This window comes from Acinonyx jubatus, chromosome X (assembly GCF_027475565.1).
Source record: "Acinonyx jubatus isolate Ajub_Pintada_27869175 chromosome X, VMU_Ajub_asm_v1.0, whole genome shotgun sequence".
Classification (NCBI taxonomy): Eukaryota; Metazoa; Chordata; class Mammalia; order Carnivora; family Felidae; genus Acinonyx; species Acinonyx jubatus.
In genome coordinates this window covers 37884624-37911746 of record NC_069389.1, presented here as the reverse complement: position 1 = coordinate 37911746, position 27123 = coordinate 37884624, and the positions used below count along the sequence as shown (strand labels likewise).

At 48.5% G+C, this 27123-nt stretch overlaps 1 protein-coding gene across 1 annotated transcript; it reads left to right on the top strand.

The window, feature by feature from the left end:
• NDP (norrin cystine knot growth factor NDP) lies at positions 1-27010 on the top strand. The gene is made up of 3 exons (XM_027054073.2): positions 1-376; positions 15538-15921; positions 25721-27010. The coding sequence occupies exons 2-3, from the start codon at positions 15748-15750 to the stop codon at positions 25946-25948; spliced, it is 402 nt and encodes a 133-aa protein (XP_026909874.1). The 5' UTR covers positions 1-376; positions 15538-15747; the 3' UTR covers positions 25949-27010.
• The last annotated feature ends 113 nt before the right edge of the window (positions 27011-27123 follow it).

Genomic DNA, 27123 nt, shown 5'->3' with positions numbered 1-27123 from the left:
CGTTCCCATCCCATCGTAAGATGCTCCGTGGAAGGGAGCCGAGCGGTGGGCAGTGGCCGAGTCCCCGATAAGGAGCGCCTCACATTTCCGTGGCATTCTCATTTGCTAGTGCGCTGCTGCGGCCGCACGCCTGATTGATATATGACTGCAATGGCACTTTTCCATTTGACATTCTCTCTCTCTCTCTCTCCCTCTCCCTCTCCCTCTCTCTCTCCCTGTGTCGCTTAAACAACAGTCCTAACTTTTGTGTGTTGCAAATATAAAAGGCAAGCCATGTGACAGAGGGACAGAAGAACAAAAGCATTTGGAAGTAACAGGACCTCTTTCTAGCTCTCAGAAAAGTCTGAGAAGAAAGGAGCCCTACGTTTCCCCCAAGGTAAGCAGGAAAAACAAACGCTGACGGCTTGCCTAGGAAATTGCTTCTTTCCAAACCGACCATTTCATCCTCCTCTCAGACAAAGAGACAACCTTTAAATACCACTTAAATTTGCATTACTTGAATTTGCATTAATCGGTAGCATGCTAGCATTGTGGGTTTTTTTTTTTTTTTTTTAAATGAACGGGTCTTTGAAGTCTGTGACAGAGCCGGGGAGCCTCTCGGAGAGGCTGCTGGAAAATCCCTTTGGGTTTGACCGAAAGAGATTTTATTTTCGAACTCTCTGCGTAGTTCGATGGAACTTTGTAATGGTTCTTATATCTGACCCGGTGAAAGGAGGCTGGGAAGGAGCATTGGGCGACATGGATTCCTGGAGCCCCAGTATCTTCCCCACCGCCCTCATCCCTGTTACAATGGGGGCACTATGAAGGCGGGCAACCCTCCGAGTTTAAAAGCGCACTGTTTACTTTTATTACTACTTCTGTATGCTGCTGATCTCCTGCCAGGGCTCCGCCGGAGTGCTTAGAATGACTTCAAACAATAGGCAACATTTATTTCTAGCTTTCTCTGTCACGCTTTGCAGGAATCCTGTTCCTTTGCACTCTCCTCCCAATGTGCAAGGACTTTGCTTTCCGTAGACGCAGTCTGGAGCGCCGGGGAGAGAGAAGGACGGGTTTACTATAGGATTTTGATTGGGCAAAAAGTCCAAGGAAATGCATGCTGTTTGCCTTGGCCTTATCGCAAAGGGTTATTTTTAGTAGTCAGCTTGTCCCTGCGGCTCGACCGATGCTACACTGTCCGAGCGGTGACCGAGGAAGGATGCTCCCACCAGCGCAGGGACCGGGACCTGTAGGAATGACTCCTACAGACACCTGAGGAATATTCGGACAGTTCTTTCGAGCTCCTGAATACAAGTTCTCTCTTTAAATGAACAATTGGGCTGTAGGAGGCCTGGGCATAACTCTTTCTTGAGGGACGGGAAGTTTGTGTACAGAATGTTAATGACTCAGAACGCGTTGTAACTGAGGCTCATTGTAATTCACGAGCCCAGATAAACCTGCGTGAAGAGTAGACTCCCTTCTCCAGTGAGATTCAGGTGCAGCAAAGGAAGCTCTCTGGCGAGATGGGAGTCCCACTCCCTTGCCCTTTGTAACTGTCAGTAACAACAGATCTGGATGCTGTGAAACCGTCTCTTCGTTTCTAATATTTGTGTATTTTAATTTGCAAGGAGCTGGCTACGGCAAACTGCTCCAACATGTAACGTTAAGTACCTGGTATATTTGAAAATGTGGAGACGCCTGCAATACAGTGTCGGCTGTGGGTGTCAGCCACATACAGCGGGGACTGCAGAATGCTTCTCGAGTGTGTCCTTAGACCAAATGCAAATATCTGCCCATTTCCTTCTCGCCAGTCTGGCTTCTGAAAGTGAACTTTAGGGTCCTATTCAGTTTATGGGGAACTTGCCTGATCTTCTCTAATAACTAGCCTCCCGGGCATTGCTGAGTGGAAATGCAGCTTCTGAATGAGTTCATTTACAACTTTGGGCTATTCGCCGTTTGAGAAAGCCTGAAACGATACTATGGGTTCTATTGCTATGCAATTTTATGGTGATTTTTTTTAACTACTGCGGTTAACAGAGCCATCAGCTGAGTCGAAACAATAGTCTTCTACTGTTATTCAGACCATTGTATGAGAATGTCTGAACACAAAATGCAAAGTTTTGCATCATTTACTTTAAAGTACGTTTGGTTCAGGTAAAGGGACAACTGACCGAGGCCTTCTTGAGCGGCTCTGTAACCAAGCAGCTGACACCCACAGATGGAAACATGCCTGTGGAGTTTTCAATCTTAATCCGGGTTCCAGTGACACTGTCAAGGGGAAAATAAATCATTTTTCAATACATTTAACAATTTCCAACTCATTTGTTTTTCCTGGGCCCTTGAAAAATGTGAGTTTCTCGGAATCATAGCCACCAATGGTGGCTGGCAATTTCTACCAGACCTTAAGGACTCAGGATTCAAGTGCTATTATTCTTACTGGTGAATTATTCATTCCATCATTCCTTTAAGAAATTCCGCTAGTCCTGATGGATGCAAAGGTGAATGAGGCATTGTCCCATGCCTTCATTCTCAGCCTGTATGCCCTCTGCAGTTAGATTTGGGGACTGCGATGGACTTTGCCAACGGGGAAACGGGTCAATGACTTTCTTGTAACAAAGAGCTATTTCAAATATCTGCTGATACCCAGGCTTACGTGAAGTGATTGTCGCTTATCAATGGGTTTTCTTTCCATTTGTGACGAAGGGGTTCCCCTGAGGCCTCTATCACCGGATCTCGGGTACACATCACTCAAAGCTGACAAGGCCCGGACCTTTCCCGCCTGGGTAGAGGAAGCCTGGAAAAAGGGCAGTTAATCCTTTCTCTGCTCCCTTGAGCACACTTTGGAGAGGATCACGTGTTGTCTCTATCAGGGATGGCTGTGAGTCACCTACTCAGCAGCTGACATCAGGGCCGCTGGATGAATCACTGAATTAAAAACATGCCCGGAGGAAGATGCTATCACTGTCTCCCACCGCTCACTAGTCCCGCCCCCAGGATCCGAACCAGTGACCTCTGGGGTCTGGCCTAAATTCAAGGGGGCCCCTGGGAAGAAGTTGCCGGAAGTCATTCCCCAAGCCTAGGTCCCAGGCAGAGCCACACGCAGTGTTCCTTTGAAATAAGGCAGTCTTGTGTTTTCTGGCTTCGGTAGGTTACTCGGGGGAGGAAAAAAAAAAACACCCTGAAGGCAGCATCACCAGAGTCCTTGATTTCGGTCCTTATCAGCAGATAAGCCCCCGTGGTTGGATTAAAATGCCTCTGACTCCCTGGGGTGCCTGACTCACCCTAGCCAGCCTCAGCTTCTTGGCCAGCGGCCTCTAAGGCCAGGCTCACCTCTTCCCATGACACTCCGCTCCTGCTACTTTGTCCAGGCCACCTCTCCCCCTCCCCCCAACACCCCCCCCCCCTCCACCCCCAGGCTGGGCCAAGCAGGGGCAGAAGGGATGGGGAGGCAGGTGGAATGACCGAAGTGCTAAAGCAATGGAAGAGAGCTGGGCCATGTGAGGGTGGGTAAGCTCCAGGGCCCAGATCGCTGTGGCCTGCCCTGGGCTGTGATCAGCTGTCATTTCCTCTTTGTGTATGACACTGTGGAACATATTAAAATTTCTCGGGGCTGGTATGTGTGGAATTCCTCTGATGCCCCACCTCACCAACTTACCCGGACAATAAAAGCAAGGTTGTAAGCCTTTGAACAGCTGGCGGGCTATATATTTCCCCGCTTTCTTTCGCATAATCTAATTCAGAAAAGAATCCAGCTAGACTGGCAGTGCCACGTCTGGGCACTTGTTGCCTGCAAGTCCTTCCTCCGCCACCTCCTTCCCGCCCGCCCTGGAATCTTCCTGGGTGGCATGTGGCTTTTATTTTCTTTTGCTCTCCACCACTCGCACCCCGCCCCCTTTTCCCTGCGCCGGAGCTTCTGCCATTGTGAGCTTGCTCTTCTGCCCTGCCCGAGTTTCCAGACAGCCTGGGTCCGGCTCCATCGGGGGTGGGGGGGGGGGGGATGGGGGGGAGAGCAGCCCCGTGAGGTCTGCTAGGATCGGGGGGGGGGGGGGGGGGGCTTCTGGAGCCCTTGAGCCTGAACCCACTCGCAGAGAGGAGCAGGGCTCGGCCTGCCCCTCAGGCGGTTGAGAGCGGGGCTGGAGTGACCCCGGGCTGGAGGGGACAGGCATACCATCACAGTGACCCGGCACATCTCCTCCGGCGCAGGGCTGGGGGGTGGACAGCTATGGGAACGCCTGGATGCACTTCGGCCTACATTAAGAGAAATGTGATTATTGTCTGTTCCGGGGACAAGTGGCTTAAAACAAAGCTCCCTGGATCCTCAGGCCCCACTCCGCCCCCTTTCTCCGTCCTTCCCACAGCCGTCCCTTCCCAAGGAAAAAGAAGGACAGACAGGGTTTTTCATTTGGCTAGCACGAGCTTGACTGTCTTTTGGAAACCCAATTGGGCGAAAGGGAGAGGGAAAAAATGGATCCTAGCCGGAGCTGAACTAAAAATGCATGGGGCCGGGGAGATGGGGAGGACTTTTTCTCCCTCCCTTCCTCCCTCCCTTCCTTCCTTCCTTCCTTCCTTCCTTCCTTCCTTCCTTTTTTTTCTCTCTCTCTCTCTCCTAACAGCAGAACAACCGTTTGGTTTATGAGTTGCCAATGGAAGGCACTGGACTTCTCAATTAGGCATCCCCATTTAAGAGCCTCATGCAAACCCTTCAAAGATGGGTTTAAAAGCATCCTTGAAAGATGCTGCTAATGTCTTTGGGACCAAAAGGTATCCAAGAGCAATCGACGATGCAGCTTCCTATTCCTTTTCTTTTCCTGGGGGTTTTCGTAGTCTTTTCTGAACTAGCTCAAGTTCATTAAAAGACCCAAAAGGAGAAATTTAACACAGCTGAATGAAAATGAGTCTTTTCCTGTTCGCTTGACAAGGGGTGGGGGGTGGGGGGGGGAGGAAAGAAAGAGAAGAAAGAACCCTCCTCTGCCACTTCTTGGGTTTTAATATGAATTATTCCATACAAGTCCCTAGGCTAGAGGATCTATTTAAAGACGCCTGGCAGCATGAAGGGAGAGGGTAAAAATACAACCGCTCTTTTGTCCATCAAAGGTTTTCTTTGGGAGGACATTAAGAGCATTTCTATTTTCCTGTCTGCCCCTGCCAGTGGCAACGTTCCAGCTGGTAGTACCCACTCCTCACCAGTCAGATCAGCACCCATGAACTTCTGTGTTTGATTCGGGCAGAAGACAAAGGGTGGGGAATCCTTCCGAAACCCCCAAGCGTGTGCAGCGCGGCGGGAGAGGCTGGTATAGAAATGAGTGCTGGCTCGGCTGTTCAGGTTGCATGCTGCAAATCCACACACACACACACACACACACACCCCACGTTTGAGTTTCTGAGGACGATTGTGCGGATGGCTGAGAGTTACACGCCCTAGACCCATTTTCAATCGTCAGACTGTAACACCCTGGATGGGGTTCACAGTCTGGAACAACCACTTTCTTGTTAGAAAGAGTGCTGACTCAGAAAATTCAAAGAATGGGTAACTTCAGTCGACAATATATCCCCAGTGCTTAGAATCAGGAATTCATCCAATTGGGGTCCGTTTCGCCCTCATGTCAAAATCTGCACATGAACGCTGACTGGTGGCTTTAGACTGGTTTCTAGAAGGTTTGCAGTGGATGTGTTTCTCTTTTTGTTTTTCTGCAAAAGCTAAGAATTTTTCAGACAATTTTCTCTCTTCCAAGGCCTGGCTCAAGCCCAGCTTTTCCTTTCAAACTGTGATCCAACCAATTGCAGTATCCTTTAAAAATGAAAGGGCAACAGGTTAATACATTCACAAAAGTTGATGAACTGTCAGAATGTCACAATAGCCCTAAACAGGGGCGTCCCCTTCCGTCCTGCCATCAATAGGGAATAAAAGCGGGGAGGGAGCCGGGCACGGGAGAAGCAACAAAAGAGGAGGAGGAAGGATTATTTTTGATGTTCAAAATCTGCCACCCCACATTTTCAAATGGCACCATTTCAGAAAAGGAAGCTTCCTTCAGTTTCACCTACTCCCCGCCCCCCGCCCCCGGGAAGAGGGGTTTGAACTCTGAGGTTGCCTTCTTTACTTGGCGTTAGAAAAGGAGGTCAACTCTTCAAGTGAAAAAATATCCCCATCCTCAGCTCTCAGTGAAATGTAGGCACATACGTGCCTAAAATGGACGTGAAAAATCAAAGTCCGATTTTTTTTTTTTTAAAGCACAAGGCGATATTTTAGGACTTGATACATTTCTGTGATTTTTTTTTTCTTTCCTTCAAACTATGGGAAATTACTCCTTTTCGGAATTTAGATTTTTCTTTTGAGGTTGGAAATCCAAAGGCAGCAGAACGGAATTGTTCAAGGCGGACTGACAATCAAATGCCATGGCTAGCCGTAAGTGTGCGGAGTTTACGCAAAGCAAAAATACAAAGGGAAAACCCACAGCCCAATGAGTTCAGAATTCTTAGCAATATGGGAGGAAAATGTACCCCGGCGTGTTTTTATTTTCACCTTGCCCCTTTGACGGAAGTCTGCATGGATTACAAGAGGATTGAATTCGGTATTCAAATCCCACCGTTGGGCAGAAAAGGCCATTTGAATGGAGACTGGGAAGAGCGAGTTTGTCCCATTGTTTATGCCCCATTTCTAACTAAGGGCTCTACAGCTGTTAGGTGAGATCAACTACCCACCATTCCAAATCGTTGTTGCGGGTGAGGAGATTCAAACGCAGCTTTGGAAACACTTTGCTGGATACTTTGAAGAAAAGCCAACATACTCATTTGGCTCCAGGGCAAAAGGAAGCCTGTACCCTGAGCTAACATTGGTCACCTCTCTTCTCCTAAGGCCACACCAAAGCCAGCAGTCCAGCGGCAGAGCAAGTATCGAATTGCACCGGCACTAGGGTCCCCAGAACACCTGGTCACCTTTTCTTTCCCGTAGGGAGAGCAGACCTTCATGCTCTGGCAGGACTGAGTCCCCTGGGTTGGGTATCTCAAAACTCTCACCCCTCATGGGAAACCCCCTTCAGGGGAAAGAGTGGGTAAAATGTAGGGAATCTTCCCTCTCTGAAATTGGGCTATTTGCAATCGTTGAAAGAGCAGTGGCAGATTTTGAACATAAAAAAAAAAAAAGAAAGAAAATCCTTCTTCTTTCTCTTCTGTTGCTTCTCTTATGGCTTCCGCTCTGCTCTCCCTGTTTTCACGCCCTGTTGATGGAAGGATGGAAAGGGGCTCCATGTTTAGGGCGGTCATTGATTCGTGGCACCGTGGAAAGGCCACCCCTAAGCATTTTCTGACAGCTCGTCACCGTATCAGCCACAGCTTTCAGTGGAGTGGTAGATTTACAGAAATAATCCAAACCCCCCGAGGAAAAGACTTCAACCAGATCGTGCTTTTTGACACACACGGGTAATCACACTTCATCACTTCCAATTTATGCAAGGTTTTGTACTCTAAAAGTCGGTTACTTATATCAACCATTAAGAACTCAGAATGGGTCTTTTCATAGAAACTATAGAAGCCCACAGAAGCCCAGCACTGGATCCAAGAGCCATCACCAACAGGCAACTCTTTTAGACCCGAGTCCCCACCCGGGGCTTCAGGAATGTACCTCCACTAGCATAAAGGTTCTATGGATGCTTTACCAAGCAGAGTGCCTTGCTCTTGACCGCTAGGACCTTATTCATTTTGCATCCACCAAGAAGACGACCCTTCTAACTAATCTTCCTCTTCTATCCCGAACCAGAGTATCACAGATGGCCCCACCAGGGGACGCCGATCTGGGGCTCAACCTCGGTTTAGGAATAAGGTCATTCGTAGGAAAAGTGCAGGAGGGTTGAACTCAGTTTATATCTACCATGATCGGCTGCCATCAGTGTTTCTCCTCTCCCCATTTGGTGGAGACTGGAAAGAAACACTGCAAATTTTAAGACGGGTCTAAGAGACATAGGGACTGGTTACATATCCTCGCCAACCACTTCTTACTACGAACAGCATATCACTAATTTATAACTATAGTTGGTACATTCAGGGACTGAGTCAATTGGTTATTTAGGGCTATTTTTATTTCAGGCCACCAATATGGTCTCATCAAAAGGGCAAATTCCTATGGCTTGACCTTCGGTTTTGCTTCAGGCCCCACGTTACGACTTGTTTGGACTTTTCTGCAATCATTAACTTCTGGAGTAAGAAAGGAACCCTTTCTTACTGTAGTATTGCTTCGGGGAAAATGAAGCCCCAAAGCACTTGCTGTACTCTGAGAAGGTAGGATAGAGTTGGAGGATGTTGGAAATGGATAAAACCCCACCAGCATCTAGAGCAGTCCGTTCATTTTGTAGATGAGAAAACTGTGTCCCGGAGAAGGCAAGGGACTTGCTCGGGATCACACAGCCAGTGAGGGGAAGGGTTTCTGGTTTCAGGGGCGCCTGGGTGGCCCAGTCAGTTGAGCGTCTGACTTTGGCTCAGGTCATGATCTTGCAGTTCGTGAGTTCGAGCCCTATGTTGGGCACGCTTCTGTCAGCATAGAGCCTGCTTGGGATCCTCTGTCCCCTTCTCTCTCTGCCCCTTCCCCACTCATGCTGTTTCTCTCTCGCTCTCTCTTTCACACACAAAAATGATCTTTTAAAAAAAATTCTAAAAATGCTCTTCTGGTTTCGGAATGCAGTGGAATAATTATCTAATATTTCTAACAAATGAGTGCAGAACGCTGGGGCATGGGACACTGAACCCAGGCTGGCAGTGGGTTTGGGGAAGAAGAATTGAAAGCTGTAGGTAAGCGGGAGGTTGACTAACGAGAGGCTCCTCTCTGGAGGTCCCGAAAATCAGGATTTTTAAGTTTCAGTCAAGTCTCAAGGTCAAGTCCTCCCACACCAGTCTCTCCCCAGACAGTAAAACTATTTAATCCAAGGACACACACATACGAGGGGCCACTTGACACTTGACTCATCCTCAGAAATCACTTCTATTCCCAGTCCTTTTTTGCACCCTTCGTTCGTCCGGGATCGTGATTTACTGCCTTTTTCCCATGCGTGGCTAGGAATGCAGGTGGTGAGAACACAGAGTCCCATCCCAGACGGGAGGACTCAGGTCGACTTGCAAAGAAGTTGCCGTCTCTCTCCCAAGGTGCACAGTGGAGGCAGGTGTGGCCTCACACCCCACGCGCCCCGTCCCCCCCCCCCCCCATCGGAGAATAGACACGGGGAGATGACAAGGGCGCGAGCCACACCCTCCCCAGTGACCTTGTGGTTGCCCAGCCTCAGTACCGCTGCCCCCGGGTCAGCCCGGGCTTGACTGCTTGGCTGCTTACTGATGTGCCGCCAGATGGGAATAATATCAAAAACCATTCGTTGAGCGCATGGCATGCTTTATAAAATCCAACATGCTGTTTACAGTTTATAAATTAAGTGCCTTGGGAAGAGGCATCTGACTTATTCTCCAAGGCATCTAGTTGACTAGATCCAATTGGAATTCTTGGAGTTCCTGAAAAGGAGTTACTTAGCATTCACACTCTCTGATTAGACCTAGAATTCTTTCTTTTTCGAAAAGCCTAGGTGTGATGCCTCCTCTCAAGGCAAGCTTTCTTCCACACTTCAGTCTTCTCGTTTTCTTTCTGGCCGTTCCTTTGAGAGAGGCTGTGTGTTCTGCCATGTTTACCCTTACTCTTGCCTGAGAGGCTTGTTTAAACTTTTTTAAATGTTTTCATTTAGTTTTGAGAGACAGGGAGAGAACATGAGTGGGGGGTGGGGGGTGAGCAGAGAGAGAGGGAGACACAGAACCCGAAGCAGGTTCCGGGCTCCGAGCGGTCAGCACAGAGCCCTAAATGGGGCTCGAACTCACGAACCGCGAGATCATGACCGGAGCCAAAGTCGGATACTCCACCGACTGAGCCACCCTGGCGCCAGGGTTGTTTTAAATGATAGGAAATATCAAATCATTCTGTCTGTTACACTGACGCCATTCCGAAGTCATGATGTTCTATCTGTTTAACTTAATCTTCTTAGAAATGATGCAATGCGTGTTAGATATGAATTAGATGTTAAGAGAGTTGATCCTGGTGTCCAAAAAATTACCCAGGAAACAACAGGCCAAGCCTCTTTGCTCGTAGATGCAGTGAGCTGGAAGAAGGCACCAGAATAGGCCCTATTCCCCCCCCCCCCCCCCCCCGACCCTTAACTGTTATCCGCTAGAGCAAAAGGAGACACAGCGTAGGTGCTTAACGAATGTGTGTTAAACACATATTTGTACAAAGAAGCCACAGGAGGGGTGCCTGGATGGCTCAGCCGGTTAAGCGTCCGACTTTGGCTCAGGTCACGGTCTCACGGTTCATGGGTTTGAGCCCTGCGTGGGGCTCTGTGCTGACAGCTCAGAGCCTGGAGCCTGCTTCGGATTCTGTGTCTCCCTCTCCGCCTGCTCCTCTCCCACTCGTGCTCTGTCTCTTTCTCTCTCTTAAAAATAAGTAAAAAATATTTTAAAACATTTAAAAAAGAAACGAAAAGAAAGGAGCCACAGGAGGCATTACTTGCATCTATCAATACTGAAAACAGCCTCCGGGTGGGAATATGGATACCCAAGCACTGCCCTCTCTCGCCTGGCAAGCGGGGCAAGAATAAGGCCATTCTTGGCACAGGCCGCTTGTCTTAGCCTGTTGCCGGAATAACTTGCGTGAAACCAGCAGTCCGGCCTCTGCCAGGCAGAAGGTCAGCCCAAGAGTGAGCTGATCTGTGGACACAACACCATCTCTCACCCAGGAGGCTGGGCCCGCTGTAAGCTCTGCTATATTATTTCCCCGAGGATGACAGGTGGGGAAATCTGGGCACCAGTTGTTCTTTTCCACTGGTATCGTTTGGAGGGTAGCTCCAAAGTCGGGCACGCGGGCCTACGTGCCTCTCCTGCCGGCAGAGGCTCTACATCGGAGGGATGAGAATGTGGGCTCTGTACGTCGGCCAAGTCCGTGTCTCAGAGACCATACCCAGCGCACGGGGCGGCCCTGGAGCTCCTGAGTTCAGCAAGAGAGTCGCTTTCTCATTCAATCCATCGCTGGCCAGGCCGAGGTTCTCAGTCTCGATGGGCAGCATTTGATTTTTGATGCTGTGTGGCTGAAAGAAAGAAAGAAAGAAAGCAAATTGGAATTAATTTAACTTTGGGAAAAGTGACAGGAGCTCCTTCAAGACAGACATCAATTGCCGCTAAGCCGCCGCAAATCAGGGCTCTCGAGTGACGTGAATTTCCCTCATTTTCGTGTTCCTCCTCGTGAATGCTTCCCCTGGCCCTGTGTGCTTCTCCCCTATGCACCCGCCACCAACACGGCGTTAGGACAACTTGATTTAACATCGCTCTTTGTTTGAGCGTGAGGTTTACTTCTTCTTCCACACGACGGTGGCGGTTCATTCGATTTGAGCACTTCAGGCAAAAATCCCAGTGTTAAGTTGCAAGAATCTGACCTTTATGTTTTGAGAGCTCTGTGAGTTCTGTGGCATATGGACATTGCTGCTTGGATTCTTGTTTCGGAGTTTAACATGAAAACTGAACAAAAAGTACCATGCTTTGTGAGTGTGTCGAAATGAAAAATGTATTTCTTATCAGCAGTAAAGCAACATTTTCCCTGTCATGCTTTTATACTTTATTACCACTTCTGGGTTCAGCTTATCTTCAACGAGAAAATCAGATAATAAAGTTACATTTTGTGTGACATTAACTATCTCTTTGCCGTTATACGCTTCCCAGCATTCGTTGGCAAAATACTTTTGCAAAAAGTATCTTTACCTTTCAGGAAAAAAAAAAAAATTCAACTGTGCTTGCAATTCAGGATGTTGCTACTAGGTGGCAGTAGTGCTTAAGAACCAAATGATCCACCAGGAACAATGTTTGACTAAGAAACGAGACTAGCGCCTATGCGGCTCAGTCGGTTGAGCAGCTGAGCGTCCCACTCTTGATTTCGGCTGAGGTCGTGATCCCGGGGTCCTGGGATCGAGCCCCGTATCAGGTTCCATGCTGAGCCTGCTTGAGATTCTCTCTCTCTCTCTCTCTCTCCTTCTGCCCCCTCCCCCACTGGTGGTCTCTCTCTCTCTCTCTAAAATTAAAAAAAAAAAAAAATTAAAAAAAAGACTAACACGTCTTCCAATATTTATAAGAGATAAAAATATAATACTACGAAAATACTCAAACTGGCACAAATTGTAAGCATCCATTAACTTAATTGCTATTTTTAAGTCAAGTTTTGAAAAGACAAAATGTAATTTTTTTGAATGAAATTTTGGATGGGCAATACATTTACAAGTTCGGAAATGCACAAAGAAAATAGATGTCTGTATACAGTGAAAAGTCTTCCTCCCATGCCTATCCTCCCGCTGTCGCAAATAGCTCATCGTAGAGCTTCTTGACTACCCTGCCAGAGTGACTCTGTGCCAATATAAATGAACACAAATATATGTTCTTATCACACACAAATTAGTAGAGTCACTGCATCCTTCTTTATACAGTTGCATAGTATTCCATTGTGTGAATGCTGTATAATATATTTAGCCAGTCCCTTGGTGATGGGTATTTTGTGCAGTGTCCAACTTTATGCCATGACAACCAATGTTGGAGTGAATAGCCATATGCTTGTGTGATCTCACACGGAGGGTAATTCTCAGAAATGGACTAGCTGGGTCTCGACATTCACATATATAGGGTCTTGTCATTGGATGTCGTTTGCTTGTTTTTTTTTTGTTTGGTTGTTTCTTTGTTTTGCTTGCCATCAAGCTATGGGTTTTTCTTTCATTTTGCTTTGTTCATTTAACCATCCCTGCTGGCCATCGGCTCTGAAGAGAAGTGGTTGGAAGTGGGGAGGGAGGGCCAGGACCAGAATGTCTGCCTCTCCCTTCACCCCTTCACCGCCGATTCCTGGGGGGAAATACCTGTAGGGCTGGAGCGGTAAAAGGAGAAATCTATAAATTCCTTTTCTGAGACTAATTAAAGCTTCAAAGAGACAGATAACCACTTGGGATAATATAGTCATATTGAAACTCAGGAAATGGTCAGTAATGCTGCAGCTTCTGAACGTTGAACCTTAGAAAGCTCTGGCTCTTTGAGGTGAAATCTTGGTGAGTTTCAGTGTGATGTGCAGCCAAAAAGAAAACAAAACAAAAAAAAATGCTCTTTGTCATTCTTTGCCAGTTTGGAGCTTTAGGCTCAGGTTTGACCAATTTTTTAAAAATAAAAAAATTGGGGGGGGAGGCGCCTGGGTGGCTCAGTTGGTTGAGCGACCGACTTTAGATCAGGTCATGATCTCACGGTTCATGAGTTCGAGCCCCGCGTCGGGCTCTGTGTGGATGGCTCGGAGCCTGGAGCCTGCTTCGGATTCTGTGCCTCCCTCTTTCTCTGCCCCTCCCTCACTTGCACTCTGTCTCTCTCTGTCTCTCAAAAATAAATAAACATTAAAAAAATTTTTTTAAATAAATAAATAAATAAATAAAAATAAAAATTTTAAAGCTTATTTATTTATTTTGAGAGAGGCAGAGACAGCGCTAGTGGGGAGGGGCGGAGTGAGAGGGAGACAGAGAATCCCAAGGAAGCTCTGTGCTGCCAGCGCAGGGCTTGAACTCACGAAACCGCCAGATCATGACCTGAGCCAAAACCAAGAGTGGGACGCTTAACCGACTGAGCCACCCAGGCGCCCCAGGTTGATCGGTTTTCATGAGATGTTGCCATTAGCAAGCTCATAAAAGAAAGTGGTGCAAAGTCGTGTGAAGATATGGTCTTACCTTTAGGACTGTCTTCTACATTTGGAGATGGTGGTGACTGAATCCGTGCGTATCAGGCGGGGCTGTTTTAGAACAAGAGGGGACTGTAGGCGCCATCTTTTTCCAACTCTCCTACTCTACAGATGGGGAAACTGAGGCCAGACCAGTTGAAATGCCCTGTGCAAGGTCTCCCAGCTAATCGATGGCAGTGCTCCAGCTCAGGTGGGTCTCCTCATTACTGGTCCCTGCCCGTCCTGCCATTTATAGGATTTCCCAGAAACACTCGCGATGAGATTATGCCATCACCAGGGATGCCGTTCTCTGAAACGGCCCTTTGTCACATACACTTTTCAGCCTGGGATCCCCCACCCCCCCACTCACAAGAGAGCTAACTGAGGCTAAGTGGGTCTGGGGCCATTCTATTGGAGCAAAACGAATTGACTTACGGGGACTTGAACTTCTTATCTGGATCTTATCATTACTTTGCCCTGTTTATTTGGACTGGCCATAAGTAGGAAGTTAAAAAAAATGTTGTACCATGAACAAAATAATCAAACTCTTATCTGAAATACCTTTTGAAAGTTTGTCTGAAGCTTTCATTATCATGTTCCTTTTGTTTGGGATGTAACGACAGGTCCCCCTAGTTTTCCTAAAAGTTTGCAAATATTTTTGACGCTCTGTCATCTGGTGGGATAAAAAGCACCCATGTTGGCCATGTGGAGGGGGGCTAGTGAGGTGAAATGAGGAGCTCTCAGGACCTCAGTCCCTTGCCCAAGAAGTACATAGTTAAAAGAATAAAGCAAGTTTTGGGGCGCGTGGGTGGCTCAGTCGGTTAAGCCTCCGGCTCGGGCTCAGGTCATGATCTCGCGGTTTGTGAGCTCGAGCCCCGCCTCAGACTCTGTGCTGACAGCTCGGAGCCTGGAGCCCGCTTCGGATTCTGTGTCTCCCTGTCTCTCTGCCCCTCCCCTGATCGTGCTCTGTCTCTCTCTGTTTCTCAATAATAAATAAACCTTAAAGAAATATATATATTAAAAAAAAAAAGCACAAAGCAAATTCCAGGACAACTGGTATACCCTGATCCCATCGTAATGGTAAGCGTTTGCTCTGACGACCACTTACTTTGTCACATTATACCAGGTGCTCAGGCTACAGAGGCTCTGCGGAAACGTGTGACTCTTTGGCAAATAACGCGGGTGTCGCTTTAACCACACTGGGGGCTGGCGCACATAATGTGTATTTCAGATGCACTTTGTCATTGATGCTGGGTGGCACGGGGCTTCAAACGAAAACAGGATGGGCCCAGAGCACAGAAGGGGAAAACTAGGTGGGTGGACTAGGAAATGAAAACTGAGCTGCTTTCCCCTGGGACGCGGCCTGTGTTCATTCGGGCTGGCCTGCCTCCTTTCTAGTCCTGTGCGCTTGAAGTGGCCACCAGAGCTCACTGAGAAGCTGGATAGACCCTCCCGCCCCCACCAGCCAGGGATGGGGATGGGACCACCCGTATTCAGTTACGCTGGGGCCAGAACCACATGTTTCATCTTGACCGTGAGTTCAAACTATCCTTGCTCCTAGAAACGTGGGGCTCCGGCAACTGAAATCAACATGTGCTTTCCTGAAACCATTGCGTCCACCTCCCAATGGGTATAAATACGTAGCACAAGCTATGGGGCGGGAGCTGGTAGGATGAAGGACACCCCGTGCTAATGGCACTCTGGAAACCGATACTCTTTCCTCAAAATGACATGGAAAAATTCTACTCAATACCTCCTGGGCTCCATTCGTTTTTCTGGGTAAATGTTTCTGGGGAAAACCATTTCTGTTTTCATTCCAGCTGTGCGGCAGATATCGTGAGGGTGGATTGCAAGTGGAAAGAGTGAGACCCGACTCCGACACACAAAGGACAATGACAACCAGAAAGCTCCGGCCAGATCGTGCCCTTTGCTGGGAAGGAACTGGATCCTAGGGGGGGGGCGAAGGCATTGCCAATCTTTAGTCCTCTGCCTCCCTCTGCTGTTCCTTCTGAGAAGTTTTCCTTACAACAATGAGAAATCATGCACTCGCTGCATCTTTTTCTATGCTCTCCCTGCTGGCGCTGATGGGAGATACAGACAGCAAAACGGACAGCTCGTTCATGATCGACTCGGACCCTCTGCGCTGCATGAGGCACCACTATGTTGATTCTATCAGTCACCCGTTGTACAAGTGTAGCTCAAAGGTAAGACGAAGGGCTCGGTGAAGGTGGTGCGACTTCCCAGAGTCGGGAGAGGAGCCGTATTCCTTTGTCAGGGGCTGCAGAACCATGATCACAGTCCAAACCTGAGCTAGATGGCTGGCCCACGGGGCTTGCGGGAGAATCGTGCTTTTCCTGCTCTTCGGGTTTCCCAGCATGCTTTGGACCTTTGTCAGTAAAGCCGCCTAATTGACCATGTGCACACCCAGGCAGCTTCTCTCCTTTCAGGCTGCTCAAAGTCCATAGGAAAGGCTGGAAGGTTCTCCCAAGGAAATTGTTGCTAAGCACGGGGGAGAGAGGTGTGTTTCGTCCCTGGCTGTGAAATTCACGAGCAGTAATGTTCTTTATCGACAAAGAAGAGTAGAGGCACCTGGGTGGCTCAGTCGGTTAAGCATCTGACTCTTGATCTCGGCTCAGGTCATGTTCTCACGGTTCGTGGGTTCGAGCCCCAAATCGGGTTCTGCGCTGACAGCGCGGAGCCTGCTTGGGATGCTCCCTCTCACTCTCTTTCTGCCCCTCCCCTGTTCTCTCTCTCTCTCTCTCTCTCATAAAATAAATAAACTTAAAAAAAGTGGAATCTACAGGTCATCAAAACTCCTTCTACTTTCACTGGCAATAAAGAGGAAACAGAGGCAAGAAATGTGGTTGAGCAGCAAATCGTACTTCTCAGGGGGACTCTTCAAAGCCATGCCTGATGACATAGCTGCTCACCGGCCTCGTGGCCCAAACCTTTCTCCACCTGCCACGTTTACGTTAGGATGATTTTGAAAGATAAGTGGCAATTTGATCATTTATCATTCTTACCTGGATTATCCAAACCATTCTTGTCTGGAGTAGGTTGTATGCTCATTTGTGGAGGCATCCTGTGCAGGTAATGTCTCAGTGTTGGGACGAGGTGTGAGAAGGAGTACCATGCTTCAAAGGCCACCGACAGTGGCCAGCCACCTGGACCACCCAGAAGGGAGGCACATAGTAGCGAAGAACAGACTCAGACTGAAAAATGTCACGACCGTCACTGCCCCCAGTCACATGAATGAAATGTGCCCACATTTGGTAAATAGGAATCCTTTTAGCCCAACCTCAGAGATTTTCACTGCAGTCCTGAGACCAAAACCGCTTAAGCATTCTCATATGGCAAGTATTTTTTAAATTACCAGTATAATTAAGAAGTTTGGGTAATATCAACCACGAGAATTAAGACCATATAAGTTAATGTCCCTACCCTCCGTTTAAGAACATTATGACTTCTGTCTGCCTTTAAAATTTCCATCACTTCTCTGATTACACCTCGATGATAATGGCTTGTTTTAGTTTGGGGGAATCAGAATTTGAGTTAAATCATTTTACCCATTATATTAATAAGATCTAGGACTGTGGGAAAAATAGAGAGACTTTCCACTTAAAAACTTTCTGGCTCTCATTTGTAGTTATAGAACTAAAAAAAAAAAAGGAGTAAACAGATAAACTTACATTTTTGCAAGATTGCAATCCCTTCTGAGGGGGAAAAAAAACTAAAGCAAATTGAGGGAAAAAAGTCGGGACATGTTTTTACAACTGTGATTGCTCAAAGACTGTGGGCCTCAGCAATTATTAGCTTCTCCTCCACTAGTATTTGAAAGAAGAGATGCCGTGAACTTGAGCCCCACACACTCACGGTGCTGCAGCACGATTCCCAAACACAAACTCTGGCCCACCTTTGTTCACATCTGTTTCTTCCAGAATGCCACGATAAATAGCACAAACTTGTGATAGTAGCAGAAATGTTTGTAGTTCTGTGGGAACAATCTGTTTCCAAACATCCCAAACTATGTCAGATATAGCAATATTATCATGTAAATTTATAAACCTTTCTTTCTCGGCCTTAAAATATGCCTGGCAGAATCTGAACCACCCAGACCTTTTCTGGATTAGATTTGCTCTATGTGTCCAGGCACAAAAACTGGTTTTCATTTTTATTTTATTTTATTTTATTTTATTTTATTTTATTTTATTTTTTTGGTTTTCATTTTTAAATATTCTATAATTCTTGACTCTCACAGACTCAGGCTGGTCTTCCTTCTAATGGGTCTCGTTAACGAAACTGTTCGTCTTGACAGACTCGGGATAAAACCTTTAGCCTGTGTCTAGAAAACAAGGGTTTTTACAGTGGAGGAGACCAGGCTAGATCTTTCCTCTCTGTGAAAAGCATCCGTCCACATGCTGTTCAAAGACTGTTATTTACTAGACACATGTCTACCGTTGGCCTGTTGCTTGTTAATACTTCCTGAGTTACATTTATCCCACTGTCTGGCCTTGGGAAGACAGGTGAACGGGAGAGTGCGAGCCAGGCTTAGGGGAGGGAGAGCATCTCATACTATATGATCTAATCATTGCCAGCAAACCCATGTTCGAAGGCATTACCGATCCCATTTTACCGGTAGGGAAAACTGAAACCCTAAAAAAGTACTCAGGGGCGCCTGGGTGGCTCAGTCGGTTACGCGTCCGACTTCGACTCAGGTCATGATCTCACGGTTCGTGGGTTCGAGCCCCGCATCGGGCTCTGTGCTGACAGCTCAGAGCCTGGAGCCTGCTTCCGATTCTGTGTCTCCCTCTCTCTCTGCCCCTCCCCTGCTCTCTTTCCTTCTCTCAAAAATCAAATTAAAAAAAAAAAACTAAAAAGTGTAAACGTATTCAGCATAGATTCCTCGTTTAGTCCAAGAGTGAGAGTGTCTGTTTCAGATCATTTCTTTCGACCGCTGGGATCTTCATGTTGGAAAATTGCAAGTAGAATGGAGAAGCCACTTTTTTAAAAAAATTTTTTTAACACTTATTTATTTTTGAGACAGAGAGAGATGGAGCATGAACAGGGGAGGGGCAGAGAGAGAGGGAGACACAGAATCCGAAACAGGCTCCCGGCTCTGAGCTGTCAGCCCAGAGCCTGACGCGGGGCTCAAACTCACGGACCGCGAGATCGTGACCTGAGCTGAAGTCGGATGCTTCATTGACTGAACCACCCAGGCGCCCCTGGAGAAGCCACTATTTCGAAGTCCAGGCTCAGCTTCGGATCCACGGGAGATAGTGATTTCTACTCTGCAATGTTTCTAGAAAATAGGAAGAATAGTGGGAGTCTTCCATGAGCCTATCTGATCCCCCTTGCCCTGAGTTCCAGAGGCCTGGCGCCCATTGCCTAGCAGTTTAGGAAAGGGCCGTGATGGAGTCCGGCAGAGAAGACTGGCCACCGTGGTCCATCAGGGAGGTCAGTGTGGCCACGGATTAAGATGTGCCTGCTAGCTTTCGGGGGTGACACTTCCTAGGACTGGGTACAAAGGATCCTGGGAGTGGCAGGTTCACTGACAGTCTTCCCTGACATTCTGAGTGCATAAAGGCTCTAGAGCGAACAGGCAGAAGGTCAGTGGTTAGTGGAATCTTGAAGAGAGCTGAGGCATCTCAGACTTTGAAGTGAAAGGGAGCCGGTTTCCTATTCCAGCTCCACAGTGCGCCCAATGGGTGACTTTGGGAGAAGTGAAGTAATTCTTGGGTGCCTCGACTTGTTCCCACGTAAACTGGAGCCAATGCCGCCTATCTGAAGGTGGGGTGTGGATGGGCATGGGTGATGATGTTTGCCAAGCACGCGGCACGGTGTCGGGCATATCATAGACGTTAAGAAACGATGTTATGATCTTGATGATGAAGTTATGCGCCGGACAGGTGTTCAGACTCACTTTTCTATTTCAGTCACTACTAAGACCTCAATAACGGTTGGGATCTCGGATAGCCTTAAAGGATTAGGAAAACGAACCTCATTGGGGTTCTGGTTTGGCACGGAAACCTGGCGGGGGTGGGGGGAGCGTGCCGAAAAGCAACGTAAGCGTAAGCCATCACGCTGGCTGCTAAGAGTGGGGATAAAAGCAGAAGAGAGGCAGATCCCTCTGTCTGACCTCCCTTCCCAGGTGAGTGGAGGAGGGCGGGGCCGGTTCTGGATTGGAGCCAGGGAGGGGTTTTCAGGAACCGAGGCTGGAAGGCAAGCTGGTAGGGGAGGCCTGTGAAGTCGGAGCTGGGAGATGGTGGCCCCGCAGGGACATGGGACCAGGGCAGATGGCTGTCTGAACTCAAGGGCCACAGGCCCAGCAGCCAAAGAGAAGGACAGTTCAGGGGATAAAGCCTGGGAAAATTCCCAGAGGTAAAGGGGCCTGGCAGGCCAAGGGTTACGCCTTGGGATTCGGAAGGAGCTGTTAGGATCTCTCTCCCAGTGCGGCCCAGGAAGCTCGTACTGTGGTAGAAGACATAGGGAGAGTCCGGAATATTGAACTTATAACACAATCACACTCTTGGAGAGATAGGACTTCTATTTTTTTCTTATTTTTAATGTCTATTATTATTTGTGTGTGTGTGTGTGTGTGTGTGTGTGTGTGTGAGAGAGAGAGAGAGAGAGAGAGAGAGAGAGAATGAGCGGGGGAGGGGCAGAGAGAGAGGGAGACACAGAATCAGAAGCGGGTTCCAGGCTCCGAGCTGTCAGCACAGAGCCCGTCGCAGGGCTCGAACTCACAGACCGTGAGATCATGACCTGAGCCGAAGTCGGACACTTAACCGACTGAGCCACCCAGACGCCCCAGGACTTGTTTTGGGTTTTTTGTTGTTGTTGTTGTTGTTGTTTTAAGGAATGATTTTATCCTGAATGCCCACTACGTACAGGTACCGTGGCCGGTACTGGAGGCACAAAAATCAGGGGGAAAAGAAGACAGCATTTTTTACCGTCGTAATGCTTTTAAGTAAATGGGGTATAGGGGGAAGGGCAATGCTCTGTGTGCAAAGGTTTCGCAACTGTTTCAGCTGTGACCAGAGAGAAGGGGACCAGATCCCATCATTCCCCATGCTGCTTCATTCGTCTGGTTGCAATTTTGCTGACACCCTCAGCCGGGCACGGACCCTTTGGGGGTTGACCTGGGTGCCTGGAGATGAGCTGAATAGTCATTTATTGAGGGTGCCCGGGAGGGCAGAAATGGGTCTCCAGGAGGTGCCAGGGAATAAGGGGTATGTCGTGTTCACTGCTGAGAAAAAAGGCAAAAAAAGAAAAAGAAAAAAAATAGTTTCTCACTTAACTGAGGCAAAATAGCCAAAATCCGGTTTTAGCATAGGATGTTTTGTGTGCAAAGTCTTTTTTTTTTAAGTTTATTTAGTTATTGAGAGAGAGAGAGAGGGCAGGATAGGGGCAGAGAGAGAGGAGAGAGAGAATCCCAAGCAGGAGCTGCACTGTCGGTACAAAACCCGATGCAGGGCTCGAACTCACGAACTGTGAGACCTGATCAGGACCTGAGCCAAGATCGAGAGTCGGACGCTTAACCGACTGAGCCACCCAGGCTCCCCATCTGTGGGCAAAGTATTTATTCTGCGTCTTTATTCTGAAACCGATGAAGACACCTCGTCAGTCATGGCCTGAGCCAGGAATTCACAGGGGTTCCACATGACAGACGAGGAAAGTGGCTTTGGCAACGGTAAGAATCTTTCAACAAGGAGCGATGAAAACCATCTGTGGTTGGGTTTTCTCTCACTCAGAAGATAGGTGTATACAGCAGGAGAGGACACAACTGCCCAAGACATACGGGCGAGTCTCCGGGTGCAATCCTTGGTCGCGACCCAGGAATCACACAGCAGGCTGTAACCCTCACGATGTAGCCTGAACTTGCCCATGACCACCTGGAGCAACTCGCTGAGGTTGACAGGGGCTTGACAGGCTGACTGTCATGGTTAGGACGGAGGGCTCAGCAATGAAGCTGTCTCTGTTCAGCATTCTGACCCTCCGTTATACAGCTATGTGATTTCAGGCCAGTGACTTATCCTCTGCCTTTTCAGTGCTTCATTTGTAAAATGGGGAAGGCTTAGCTTTTGAGATGGCTGTTAAGAATGAGATTGCACATGACGGGCTTGGCACAGAGCCTGGAGCCTGCTAAATGTTCAATACGTGTTATATATCGTCATTATTACTGTTCTGTTATTATTACCCGAGGGCCTTGCATTCCCCTTAGCCCCAGCCCACGGAAATCAGATGACAACAGGAAGGAGCCCACAGCTCTGTTGGTATTAGAAGGAGCTGGCCACATCCAGCGGGAGCCAAGTGACTCTAAGGTTGGGGGGCTCCCAAGGGACCGCTGGAGAAGTCGCCTAGCTTCCCAGCATCAGGCCACTTGTCTGGGGAACGAACATAAGACAGCAAACATTAAACTGGACCCAAAGCAGATAATGTGTGTCTGTCACCCCCCTGAGCTGTGAGACGTCAACAGAAGGTCAATGAGCACCAACCAACTGTTGATGCTTCTCCTTTAATGGTGGAGCCCTTTGCGGGCTCGCTGGCAAAACGAGGTCGTTTCCCGATTCCGCAAAGGAGTCGTGTGGATGCCCTTTGTTAGGAGCAGTTGAGTGCACCGTGAAGAGTCTTCCCGTGTTAGTAAGACATGGCCGAGTCCCCCAGGCATGAGGGGGGTGCGTCTGACCCGCAAACTGGATTTTGGCGGGTGAACTGATGTTTGAAGGTGGTGAAGGTTTGTTGAACCGAAGGGTGAGTGGGTTAAGGAGTTAGACACTGTGTGGTGTGGTACCATCCAAGGAATTTCTGGGAGTCCCCAGAAGTCCCCCAATCGCTGGACGATGGAACCGGGGGGAGGGTCTCGGTAGCGGAGGAGATATTATTTAGGAGGGCACTTTCACCATTCAGCTCTGCGTAAGTTCGGAGGTGGTGATGCTATCTCCCAAGAAGTTCATAAGAAAAAGGGCAGACTCCTATGCTTTTGATCAGGTTAGGGCTCCCAGAATCAGGTCAAAGTAGATGAGAGAAGGGTGGGAGCTGGCTCATGCTTCAGGGAAACATTTTGCTATGATTTAGACCAGGGGAGGTTGGTTTTGGACAGACCCGGGTTTGATTCCAGCTCTGCCTTTCACCAGATATGTGAGTTTGGGCAAGTTACTTAAACTCTCTAAAGCCTCACTTTCCTCATCTATAATAATACTGCAGATAATAATCGGACCCCAGCAGGGGAATGTTATGAGGAGTAAATGAGATTGTAAGTGTTGTAAGCACTCAGTAAATGTTAGCTGCCATTATTATTATTGGCTAAATGACTGCTATCTAGTGGCCCATCTAGTGTGGAACCTGTCAGACTCTCCCACTTTGCTACTCAAAGCGTGGACGTTCAGCAGTACCGACATCAACCAGAATCCGGCGAGAAACGCAGGCTCTCCGGCCTCGGCCGGAACTACTCAGTCACAATCTGCGTTTTAGCAAGATCCCCAGCTGATTGACATGCCCATTATAGTTTGAGAAGCTCTGGCCTGGAAGAGGTGAGAAGATCCTCGTGAAAGCCATAAAACAGGCGAGGCACGGCCGAGAGCGAGCCTGGAAAAGCAGACATTTATCCCTTCCATCCCGTAACGACACTCGTTTCTCGATCTTCCCTTCCAAGCTCCCGGCTGTACCCCTCCAACGCACATTCACAAAACAAAGCTAGCCTTTTATAGCATTTCCAGCGTTGTGATGGGATCTATATACTGGAAATCTCCCAGAGGGGAGATTTGCACGTGTGTGTCGAGACCATCAAGGGCCCCGATAATTCTTTCATAGTGCCTTCTTCGAGGAGAGGGCATCTGAACGTGGCAATGGAGGATAGTCGGGATTTCATTAAGCAGAGCTAGGAGGAAAGGGCATTTCTGAGAGACGAAAGACACAAGCGAAGGCAAGAGGCAGGGAAATTCAGGGCGGTTCCCTGAACTCCTAACTGATTAGGCTTGATCAGAACAGGGAGTGGGTGATGACAATGAGAACAGTTTTAAGTAAGAGTGGAAAGATGTGACATCCGGGTCACAGAGGATCTTAATACCCTTTCAGGATCTGGGGTTTTATTCTGAAGGCTGGAGGCAGCCACCGAATGCGTTTATGGCACATGTCTGTGCGTTCTCCTTGCGCAAAAATCCAGCTGCGGAGAGAGGGGGATCCATTGGAGGTGGTCTCGGGGTCTTTTCAGCGCTGGAGTTCTTGTCCTTCAGAAAGAGCCGAAGGTGGAGCTTGAGACCCTTGAACACATTTAGTGAAATCACGGTCAGGTTAGTGCTTCTACCAATGGCCCAACGTTGCTGACTTGGTCGTTTTATGGACAGTGTTAATTGCATGGTCATCCAAGGTCTACATTCAGTTCACCTGCATTTGCATCATTCGGGTATGATGCACCACCATGTCCGTGCCCCTTTGAATTAAATCTGTGGACACGGATTCACTACATTCATCTGGACTGAAATTGGACCTCTGAAGACTTCCGTCTGGGGAGGTGATCTCTGAATATTGCTTAATCTGCCTAGGAGATGACCCGCATTAGAGATGAGCACATTTAGAAGACCTTGGAATCCCTCTCATTAGAGGGATGGGGTGGGCACCAGAGACTGGCCCGTGTGCTGCTGATTTATGGCATAATCTCTCAAAACCTATTTTAGGTCCTGTCTGTTTTGCCTATCAACGGGCAGGCAGGATGGCACCAACGCTTTCATAAAACCGAGACGGTTTATAGCTGCCATTTCCTCTCTGCCCCTGCGATCTTTCAGAGAAAATAAATCAATAGGTCCTACCCCGCACTTCACCAAGCCCAGCTGGTCGCTTCCTAGCAACTCGTATCCTCTTGTGGGATTCATCCGAGCATCTTCTTCGATAATGGGGCTGATCGTCTATAGTTACCAGAAGTCATCTTGGATTCCTTTGAGAAAGATGAGCAGGCCATGTCTTTCTTTTAATTCTTTTCTCTTTAATGCTTATTTATTTTTGAGAGAGAAAGAGCGAGTGTGCATGAGTGCAGGAGGGGCAGAGAGAGAGGGACAGAGAAAAATCCTAAGCAGGCTCTCCACTGTCAGCTCAGAGCCCGATGCGGGGTTCAAACTCACAGACCATGAGCTCGTGACCTGGGCCAAGATCAAGAGTCAGATGCTTAACAGACCGACGCCCCCCCCCCCCCCCCGGTGCCCCTTCTTTTTTAATTCTTAGTGAATCAAGCTCCCCATCCTACCCTACCCGTGTCTGCCACTGCCAGGATCCCGGGATTTATGTACGGGAGACATAAATGAGCTCACTCCATCCCCGTGAGCTGGATGCTTGTGTCCATCGTTCCGAGCATAACCTTGGTAGTTTGCATCAGACTCTTAAAGGAGACTTTTTACTAAAGCCAGGGAAAGAGCCACTAGAGAGAACACACAGCCTCTGTTACTTCAGCCCAACCTTTATTGTCACCCTAACCTACCTTCGGAAATGGAGATGGTCAGAATGGTAATTTGCCATAAATGACTCTAAGATTGGGTTGTGCAACTCTCAGGCTCCTTCGGCCTATATAAGCCCAGAAGTGTGATTCCGGGGCCCCAAACGTACGCTGTTTCTGTTTCATTCTTTTGTTTCAGAACATATTTTTTTTAAATGTTTACTTATTTTTGAGAGAGAGAGAGAGAGAGAGAGAGACAGAGTGCGAGTGGGGGAGGAACAGAGAGAGAGAGGGAGACACAGAATCTGAATCTGAAACAGGCTCCAGGCTCTGAGCGGTCAGCCCAGAGCCCGACGCGGGGCTCGAACTCACGAACCGTGAGATCATGACCCGAGCCGGAGTCGGACGCTCAACCGACTGAGCCACCCAGGCGCCCCTCGCCCGGTGATTCTAATGTGCAAGCAGGGCTGGGAGCCGCCGGTGTCATCCAGCGGGAATTGGCCAAGGGTGTTAGGATGCTGCGGGACCCGGCTGAGGTTTTGGCACCCCCCACAGGGTAACCATTTCCCTTCTCTCCCCAGATGGTGCTTCTGGCCAGGTGCGAGGGGCACTGCAGCCAGGCGTCACGCTCGGAGCCCCTGGTGTCCTTCAGCACTGTCCTCAAGCAGCCCTTCCGCTCCTCCTGTCACTGCTGCCGGCCCCAGACCTCCAAGCTAAAAGCACTGCGGCTGCGCTGCTCCGGGGGCATGAGGCTCACAGCCACCTACCGGTACATCCTCTCCTGTCACTGCGAGGAGTGCGGCTCCTGAGACCGGGCCGCTCAGCGGCTTCTGGACGGGACATCCTCCTCCCTCGCCGAGGCAGATCATCCAGCCAGGGAGAAGGACTGGCAAGAAAAGAGTTAAGGAGGAAAAACCCCCAAAAGATGCAGCAATTCCCACGGGATTCTGCATATTCTAGTAATAAAGACTCTCCATGCTTGTTGACAGAGAGACAGAGAGAGAGAGAGAGATGCTCTGGGAACTTGGTTTCCATCCCCGTCTCCTTTCCCTGGTACAATTTCTTTCGGTTCCTTTTCAGATTCAGGCATCCCCCCACCCCCCCTCCCCCTGCCTTGGCACTGAATGCCCTTCGGGTCTCCAACAATTCAGCGTCAGTCGGGAACGTGGGCCCCCGTGCAAGCGTGGGTCAGGCCGCCACTTGTTGGGTGCGCGTTGGGGGCGCATTCGCCTCGGAAAGCAGGAAAGCGCAACCCTTTCCGCGATCCCGCCTGGCTCTCTTTCGCTCCGGTCTTTATCTTGCCATTTGGTCTCAGGTCGCCACCCCTGCTCAAGGTTACCCATTTCAAATTGCAGGCACCGAGCATGTGGATGTGCGTAGCCAGGCTCATTCGCAGCCGGCTAACCAACATTAAAATAGCTAACAAACGGATGCTGGAACTCCCGAGCGCGGTAATTATTGTTCCGAAATAACTCCTGGGAAGTAAAGGTGGCATAAGGAATTCGTCACCCGAAGGCTCTTGCAGATAAATTACGGTAGAATTTTGAAAGGGAGCAGACTCTTAAAGACCTGCACAAATACGGATCCTGCACTGACTTTGAAAAAGGCATACAGGTACTAGTGGCACGGAGAACATACTATACTCATGCATGCAAATTAGACAACTCAAGTATGAATCTATTTGTGAGTGTGCTATAGTTTTAGCCATGTTGCGGACATCATTCTCAACCATCCACTTGTCCGTGTGAAGCTTGCTGCCCCGAAGGCAGCCTGACTCATCCTCGGAACATTTGGCTCAAATATATTTTGGTCCTTGAGACTCAAAATTTGAGTTATTCCCATGTTGTGAAATAAAAAGACAGTATCTTCAAGATTTTGACCGTGTTAGTGTTTTTTTCCTACTAAATATCCTACTATAATGCATGCCCGACGGTGTGTGTGTGTGTGTGTGTGGAAGGAGGTCCAGAAAAAGAGAAAGATAGGG